We start from the raw sequence: 9,116 nt of genomic DNA on the forward strand, positions 1-9,116 counted from the left end.
GTTCTACACTAGTTCTTTATTTCAATAATTGTATTATTTTATTAGGCCTATTATTATTATGTCCACAATCTGATACACAGATACGCCGGCTACTTTCTAATGTTTTGATAATTTGCGCAATGGTATAGAGTTTCATGTGACGAGCTTAAACTAGTGTATTTAAAAAGAAGATGATCGGGTAATATAATTGTGAAAATAATAATTATAAAATGATTGAAAGAAAGAACTAGTGTATTGTCTGCTAGTGTGCTGCTTGCTTATGTTATGGATATACATACTGTTGACTTTTACAACTTTGTCATCAGTAATTAAACAAAAAATACACTCACAAATACATTGCATTAAACAGTGCTGCTGGGTGGGTTTTTGCGCAACCCTATCGGCATTGGAATATAGGCAATAAGGCAGTGTTATGCTTACTGTACAATATGTGAAGACATTGAGGGTGGGATAAGAAGCCTAGAACCTTGGCATAGTACTGTCTAGTCTAGTCATTTGGAGCTTGCGTGTGCTGTGAGACCCAGAACAAAGCTGTCTCCAACTCCATGGCCATCGTCTTGGATTGGTGTAGCTGAATAATAATAATAATACACTTCAATTTATATAGTGCCTTTCAATATAGTGAATAGTGCCTCACAAGGACTTTCATAAAGAAAAACATAACATACTGTACATACATATATTTCTTTATTACACATAGCCGATGAAATACAGTATGGCAGCCCCCTAGTACTTCCTCCTCCTTCACATTCAATAGATCCTGTGATCTTTTGTGGCCAGATGTAATTTCCTGGTGTCTTTTACTATGAAAACGTGCATTTCCCGTTGGTTTGTTGGTCACACCTCCATACATGGACATGCCTCGTGACATCACGTGACATCATCAGGGATCTCCATATATGTAGTCGCGATCCCCCACAGAGCTGACCAGTGCCGTGGCAAATGCATCACCGTCACCGATTCTGCAACTTCTCCGTAACCTCCTTGAGCGTCTCAGAAGGGGCCTCGTGCTTGGTGCAGTGCTTGGTCACGTACTGGATCATGGCATGGTGGCTTGTATTGTAAAATGACATTTTGTCATACGTCTGCGTTGCTCGCCGGAAATAATTCCACTGAAATACAGTTTTCGAAGACATGTTCACAAAACACCACCAGCAAACTTGCAAATGGCCATTTTTCAGGTGTACTCATGCAGTGAGTAACAGGATTTATTCACCGTTTGTGTGTATAGGATCCAGCCAGAGAGGAAGCTTTGCTGCAGCAGCTGAGGGAGAAAGACGAACTGATCCTCCGGCTTCAGACTGAACTGGTGAGAGATGAACACACGCACGCACGCACGCACGCACACACGCACGCGCGCACACACACACACACACACACACACACACACACACACACACACACACACACACACACACACACACACACACACACAGATACTGTACACATATCTAACCATATTTAACCTTAACACAGCGCTTCCCAGCTGAAAAGCTCCACTTGAAAAGTGTTCACGTTCCCGCCCATGATCTGACCACATTATAGGCTCATGTGAACTTTTCTTAACTTTAACTTTAAGACCTTAAATATCTCTTAGCCTTAGGAGGTTCTTGCATGTCCTGAAAAAAAATACCAGAAAGGTTGCTGGCTTTGTCCTTCGTGTTGGAATGTCGAGTTTTCACCAAGTTTTCAAAAATAGTTTCAAATGCCGGCAGGATTAGCTACAGGTGTGCACAGTCTATCATTCTCTATCATGTATCACAGTACATGGAGACATTTACTCTGCTGCTGAGAGAACACATTCATCTGATAGCTTAATCTGTACGATCGCATCGCTCCGCTTCCTTTCTGGAAAAAATGAGAACGACTTTTCTCCTCAGGTGAGCGGGCAAAGATTCAATGCTTGTTGCTGATGCAAACACTTGCCATACAGTACATTCTGTAGATTAGCTGGGTTTTCCTTTTTCTCTTTCCTTTCATAAGTGCATACAGTCACAGGGGAATTGAATTAAACCAAAAAAGTTGAAGTTTAAAATAATAATAATAATAATAATAAAGCGCATGAAAAACACCATAACAATTTATTACAAAACTATTTAAATTTATGTTTTACAGTGTTATTCTGAAATTGTTAGATAACGGTAAGTAAGAAAAGTAAGTAAGAAATTTGAAACCACTGCTTCGATATTACATAGAATGACACCAGCAAACCCATCCTTGCTACTATGTTAATATAATACTCTTAGCCTCCTTGCCTAATGCAGCACAATACCTGAGTTATAGTGTCTTGTCTGCAGCCAAGGGAGAAGTATCAATTCATGGAAATGGCTTCTTTGGACAGGAATCGAAATCACTGTGGATCATTTTCGTGTTGGAATAACTTGTATAGCCAAATCAGAATCATAAACTAACAAAGCATTCATGTAAAGAATATTGTGATAAAGATGGTGGCGGGTCATTTTGGTAAGTATTCGAGCTCCTTTTTGGAAAAACAATATTTACAGAGTCAGGTTTCATCACCCTCTACATCTGGGCAGGTTGTCACAGCGATGTCATGCCAATGGTACCATGCCAGGCCTGAGCTGGTTAATGTGCCAGAGTTATGTGAGCAATGCCAGTCTCACCCAATGGCTTGTGTCCTATTTGGCTCATCAGTCTGGTTCTCACTGATCATTTCTATTTCTGTTTTGTCACTGTCCCTTTGTCTGGCATCGCCCTACAATTCCCTTTCTCTGTCTCTATACACAGTAAATATTACATATCAGTAAATCAGTAAAATCTGTACATAAACACACAACAGTGCCATGCTCAGTGTGTGTGTGTGTGTGTGTGTGTGTGTGTGTGTGTGTGTGTGTGTGTGCGTGTGCGTGTGCGTGCGTGCGCGCGTGTGCGTGCGTGCGGAAGTGTGAATATATAAATGTGGGATTGTTTGTGTCCAAGTGTACTTAAGATGACATTTTGACCACCATTGCTAAGTTAAAAGTGTAGCATTTTGAGGGAAAGGGCCTCTCTGTGGCTGACACTCTCTGTTCTCTTCCTCTCTGTGTAAATCTGCCAGTGGAAACCTATTAATTATCTCATAGAAGGACCTCCTAGCATCCCTTGCTTTTCACAGAGGGGTGGCCATAAAATAAGGAAGTACTAGCTAACTTGTGTGACACTTTTATGCTACTGATTGTTGACCTGGATATTTCACATGGCTCATTATGCTGTTTTTGAGTGGTGCAACCACTCCTACAACCAGCAATATCTGTGTACACCTACTGTATGTGTTCACTGTTCACCTATGTATGTATGTATTAATGAGCATGAGTATGACTGAGTACCAGTAGGGGTGTTGTTTGCCAGAAACGGAGAGAGAGAGATAGTATTAGTGCTGCACTGTTGCCTGCTAATGAGAGAGAGAGAGAGAGAGAGAGAGAGAGAGAGAGCAGGGGGGAGAGGGGAGTTGCACCACTCAGTTCACACAGGTGTGATTTTTATTTAAGTAGTGTAAGAAGGGAATGGGGAAAAAAAGTTCCTTGTAGTTCTACTCATTCCCCAAACCCGTAGTATCCATTCTCCCCACCCTGTTCCAACTGGGTTAATCTATTTGAATCAAGGTTAATGAAATTCCCATATTTTACAATCACTCCAACATTCTGTGTTGTTCCACTTCATGAGCTAGTTAGCTTAGCACTCGTATTTCAGAATGATTAGTGGGCATAGTAATAAAATGTTCCAGTTGGAGAGAGTGCTAGAGAGAGACCTGTGATGTGCAAGGTTCGAAACCTGCCTCTTAAAAAGGACTATAATCATCCTTAGGCGATGCAAATGCAGGTTAAAAGCCAAGTTAAAAGTGGCTGTATTTTGATGGAACAGGCCAGCACTCTTCTCTCGCTGCCTACGTGTGTAAATCTGCCAGTGGAAACCTATTAATTATCTGCTATAGAAGGACCTCCTAGCTGGTTGGCCAGCACTTGCTGTCACTTTTTATGAGTTCCTGCCTCTCTGCCAGTGCACTTTGTGCAGGGATGGACCATGCTTCACGCGCTAAAAAAAACCCATCCCCGGCATCTCAGGACTATTTTACGACCTCTCGGATTTCCAGGAGAGGTGACGGAGGCGGGTTAGTTAGTTTGTGGTCTTGGGTATTTGCTATTTTCTAGTGATATATAATAAGCAAGCAATTTAGGCAGAATCCAACAGGTTATCTATGGCAGTGGCATTAGTGTCCTCTTTGACCATCATTAAAAGCTTTGAAAATCATTTCAAAGCTTAATGTTATTAATGTTGCTAATACTGTTGGTTTTGAGGGATTTTTGGCACAGCTAATGGTGCTTTCTCTTGTGTGTGCAGGAAAGTGCCAAATTCGCTTTGAGGACTAAAGACTGCCAAATGACTGACCGCACAACACAGACTGAATACACTGGACCAGAGGTGAGACACACAAATGCGAGTATATACACGCGCACACGCATGCACAAAACATGCGCACAATGCTAGTAGGCATCACACCTTCGGGTGTATGTTCAGCATACCGTACTTTAAATAGGACTATATTACAGTGTGATGTACACTACAATGCCCCTCAAACCCCCTCTATCTCATTTCACCTCCTACATTGTACTCCGATTCTTTAACAATTCCTCTTCACTCTAGGCATTATCAGCCATCCACACATCACTGCTTTCTACCTCCATTCATCCTCCCATACCTCCTCCCCAACTCCCTTCCGCCCCTTTGTTGCATCGTTTTTTACCACATCATTACACTTGTTTTCCTCTAAAAATGTTGTGTGTCGTCGCTGACATTCGCATAGTAGTTCACTCCCCATGCCTCCCATTCTTCCTCCAATTCCCAGAGTTCTGAGAGTGAATGCTGCTTCCTGCCTGCCCAGCACTCTCAGCTGACATGGCCTCTTTGGCTTCGCTAGGGGCTGACAGAAAGGGAACACAGCGGGCATAATGGATGACTGTCTAAAAATGGCTGCCCATAATAGAAACGGGAGCAAAGCTTCAAGTCTGTTTCTTTCATTTTTCCTCTCAAATTATTATTCAGATGTTCTTATGCTGCTACCTAAAAACAATTGAGTAATTTACTTGAATTTATTTTTAGTAAATAAAATGAGCTGACCTCATCACATTTGTGATTATGGCTATGGCCGTTTTTTATCTGAAGGAGTGTTTTTCGTGCAAAACTAATGCTTGCAATGGATTCAGAATCAAGAAAAACCCCATTCTTTTTTTTTTGCTTGGCCTTTCCTTCTTTAGTGATCCTAGACCGGATCGCTCATCCGCGCTGCCGTTCACCACCCTTATACAGGCTGACTAAAAAGCTGAATAACTCGAAATCTAAGGAGCTCTCCATGGTTTGGATAAAACGTGCAATGTTCGGAGGTCTTTTCTGATTATACGGTGGTCTAGATGGGAACATTGGCGCTTTCTAGAGCAAGGATGGCTTCATTTTAGCTCGCTAGCATTGACGCTATTTATTTAGCATCTAAGATGGCCGCCCAAACAGGATGTGAATCCAGCGTGTGTCACACTACAAACGGCTTGGCAGTCTGCGGTTGCGGCTCTGCGTCCACCAGGTGGCAGCAGATGGGTTAACAATGCAAAGTCAGACATTTATCATGAAGGAACCTGCATCATCTTGTACCTGCTGTGTCAAGCATCATTCATCAGCTGATTGTGAGTGCTGATCTGATAGGAATCCTTAGAGTCAGTTGGATCATTACTGTAATGGGATCAACTTCATGGAGATCTTCTGCATTAGCGTGATCAATATCTTTGCTTGATGCTGGTTATGTGGCAGCGGTTTGGTTCTGTAAAGGTAGACCCATGCACTACAATTTGGCAAACTTTTTCTTGTTGATTTTTAAGTAGGTAGTTGTTTTTGTATTTTCTGTCCCTTTTTGCTGTTAACGGGCAACGGTCTAGTACTGTATTTCTATTGTATTATTTTTTGAAGGTAATGATGATAATGGTTTTGATCGTTGAAATATGCAAATGATGAATAGAATCTGTTCATCAGGCTCTCTCTCTCTCTCTCTCTCTCTCACACACACACACACACACACACACACACACACACACACACACACACACACACACACACACACACACACACCACACTCATCTCTAGCTAATGCATTTTCTGATGCATTTTCGCAGATTGAAATGGCATCCCATAATTGCGTGTTTACTTTGTTGGTCCCAGGCTTAATGCAAACAAAGTTGTGTGTGTGTGTGTGTGTGCGTGCGTGCATGCATGTGTTTGCGTGTGCATGTCAGCCATTAATCCTGGCCTTGGGTAACGACATCAATAAAAGTGCAGTTGAAAGTGTTGGAGTTACTGCAGTCAAATAGGTTGCATTTACAATGCAGACTGTATAATCCGCCCATTATGGCTCTGTACTGTATATGTGCATGTTGTCATGCTTCAGACAGCATAATTCACACCCAAATGACACCGCCTCCGCTGTCTGTCTGTTTGTCTGTCTGTCTGTCTGTCTGTCTGTCTGTACTTCCGTGATGCATTTGGAACCCTAGCACATAACGTGATGATAGCTGCTCTTGAGGAAATCTACTCAAGGTTTATGTTGATATTGTCAAAAATGTGTACTGTGGTTCATGTATACAGGTTATCTGTGGTAAACAGCTCACAGACCCCATCCCTCTCCGAGTAGGTGTTAAGACTGGCTGCCCCGTGGAGTGCTGTTAATTTTGTGCTAGCACTAAACCAGTGGTTGAAGTGGCTCTGTATGTGTGCCCTAACCCTGTGCAGTGGTATGCAGACGATGTTCAGGTTGCCTCCTATCATGGGGCTGAAATAAACAGCATGCTCTCCAGAACCGACTTCTTTTTGGAGTGGTCAGGATTAGAGGTCAAAGACTCAAAATGTGCAGTTCTCTATGAAAGGCGGAGCGGGGGAAACCGCTGGTATCACTCCAAAACAGATACAATACCTGCAAACCCCTAACAGTCTATTCACGTCACGAGACATACACATGTATGTCGGCTGTACCTTTGAGCCTGGAAGAAGCCTTTCTAACCAAAGTGCTGAAGTATCAGCAGCTAGTGCAGATCTCACAGCTAGGCTATAGATGTAAACGTTTAGTTCTTTGGCAGCCTAGGGCATGTGCATAAGTTGGTTGTGAGGGGCTTACAAATGGCCGGCCTTTCCAAAAGGAGAGCCAAGCAGTTAGCGAGGTACTGCTCAGTTTCAGCCATTATAGGAAGCCGCTCAATTTGGAGGAGGCGTTGTTTCCTTTATCCATGATTTATGTCTGCTGCCCTGCGTCCGACATGTCAGCTGTACTGTATGTAAACGATGCTTTGCCGTCCATGCACGTTGTAACTGGCTGCTCTCCCACTGTCAAACTGCACTGGCAGTGTTTATGTTCTTTGTACAAGGTATTCCTGTACTTCTCATTATGTGGACATAAATAAACATTTCAAATGTGCGTGTATGTGTGCGGGAGTGTGTGCGTGTGTGTGTGTGTGTGTGTGTGTGTGTGTGTGCGTGCGACACACAAATCCCTCAGTGAGCTCTGATCACTTCATCCCATCCTGCTGGCTGTGTAAGCTGAAGCCGTATGACTAACTGCCTCCTAAATAAGTTGGAATTCAAGCCGGCATTGGTGTCTACTGTGCTTTACAGGATGAATGCCACAGACAAGTGATATATCAACAACCAGGAGCTGTGATTGCACAGCTCAAAAGGTACAAATCCATTGGACCTACCAATTTCTCTGAGTTATGGGCTAATATAAAAATAGCCTCCCAATTCAACATTCACTTTCAGTTCAAAGAAAGGTCTGAGTTGACCTTGTTCTCCCTACCCATGCATGCAAAGCTAGAAAGCCTAGTTTGTTTTCTTTTTTACCTCCCGTACACAGTAAACAAAAACTATTTAACTCTGTGACTTACGAATGGATAAATTAGCAGTGAGGATTTTACTATGTATGGCACTGCCATCTATTAAAGATTGGTACTTGGCTATCTCATCCTTCATATGCTCAGGTCCCTAGATAAGACTGGATCTGCTGTTAATTAGAAGAGCAGCTGGCTACACGCTAGGTAGCTAGGCTAACTGCACAGGTGATTTACTCAGCAGTAGCCTACGGCATGAGCGGCCTGATTTTAGCACTGCTCCCTTTCCCACCATCCCCCAGACCCCCCCCCCCCCTTCTCTCTCTCTGCATATGTGAGATTTTATATAGGTTAGCTACCCCATCGCATTGAGGACAGTCAGCTAGCAACAGAAAGTGTGTCTACAAGTGGGGCAGCTATTTCTACTGCATCTACCAGGAGGTCGTATCTCTCTCTCTCTCTCTCTCTCTCTCTCTCTCTCTTTCTAGAACATCATCCTCCTCCTCATTCGTTTCTGTACTTCTCCTGTTTAACTTCTGTTGCTCCTTCAAGTGTACTATTTAGCATTGAGCAACCATAGATCTCCTCTCCTCTCTCACCCATGTTTCCAGGAACACACTGGGGACTGTCTTGCCCTGGTTTCCCACCATCGGACATTCTGTTCTGGGCTCAGTTCCCATCATCTTGCTCCCTCCTTGGAAGCTGGACTTTGCAGGAAACTCTCCTCAAAGTCCCTGGAAGTTTTTTCGGTAATTCAAAGCCAAATAATCTCCCCTCCCCATAGGGAGGGGAGATTATTTGGCTTTGAATTACCGAAAAAATACGTCACCTTCTCTTAACCAAATGTTTGCTAAACCATGCCCTTAATCGATCCAGTATATTGATTTTGTGTACAGCCTAGAGTAAGTGTGACTTTTATAAGTTTCACTTGCGGCCAGCAGGAAAGGAAAGTGACAGTTAACAACTATCATTAAAATGTCAGTTCGAAAGATTTTAGACAGAATTTAGTTTAGTCTTGCTCTAGCGCAGTACAAAACAAAAGGCAGTGAATGTCATGGATACGTATACAAAGTGAGAATTGACCAAGCACACCAAGCACAGTGACACATGCACGTGCACAGGAAAGAGATGTGACAACATACCCTGACACCTACAGTATATGACACGTGCGCATACATGCACTGGACGAAGACACACATGCAGAGTAGGGGAGTCTCTGACTACAACAACCGTTTCCACAGCTCGCTTGGGACCTTGACA

General features: G+C 43.0%; 1 protein-coding gene across 3 annotated transcripts in view; it reads left to right on the forward strand.

The window, feature by feature from the left end:
• The window catches only part of ccser1 (coiled-coil serine-rich protein 1), a 163,843-nt gene that overhangs the window by 79,363 nt on the left and 75,364 nt on the right, over positions 1–9,116 (forward strand). For all 3 annotated transcript variants that reach the window (XR_014570407.1, XM_083784596.1, XM_083784597.1), the window contains exons 10-11: positions 1,232–1,309; positions 4,339–4,419. Coding sequence is in view for 2 of the 3 variants with exons in the window: in XM_083784596.1 (XP_083640722.1) it covers positions 1,232–1,309; positions 4,339–4,419 (159 nt within the window). In the remaining variant the exon portion in view is untranslated. The remainder of the gene's footprint in view (positions 1–1,231; positions 1,310–4,338; positions 4,420–9,116) is intronic.

Source organism: Protomyctophum parallelum (genome assembly GCF_964188405.1).
Source record: "Protomyctophum parallelum genome assembly, chromosome: 15".
Classification (NCBI taxonomy): Eukaryota; Metazoa; Chordata; class Actinopteri; order Myctophiformes; family Myctophidae; genus Protomyctophum; species Protomyctophum parallelum.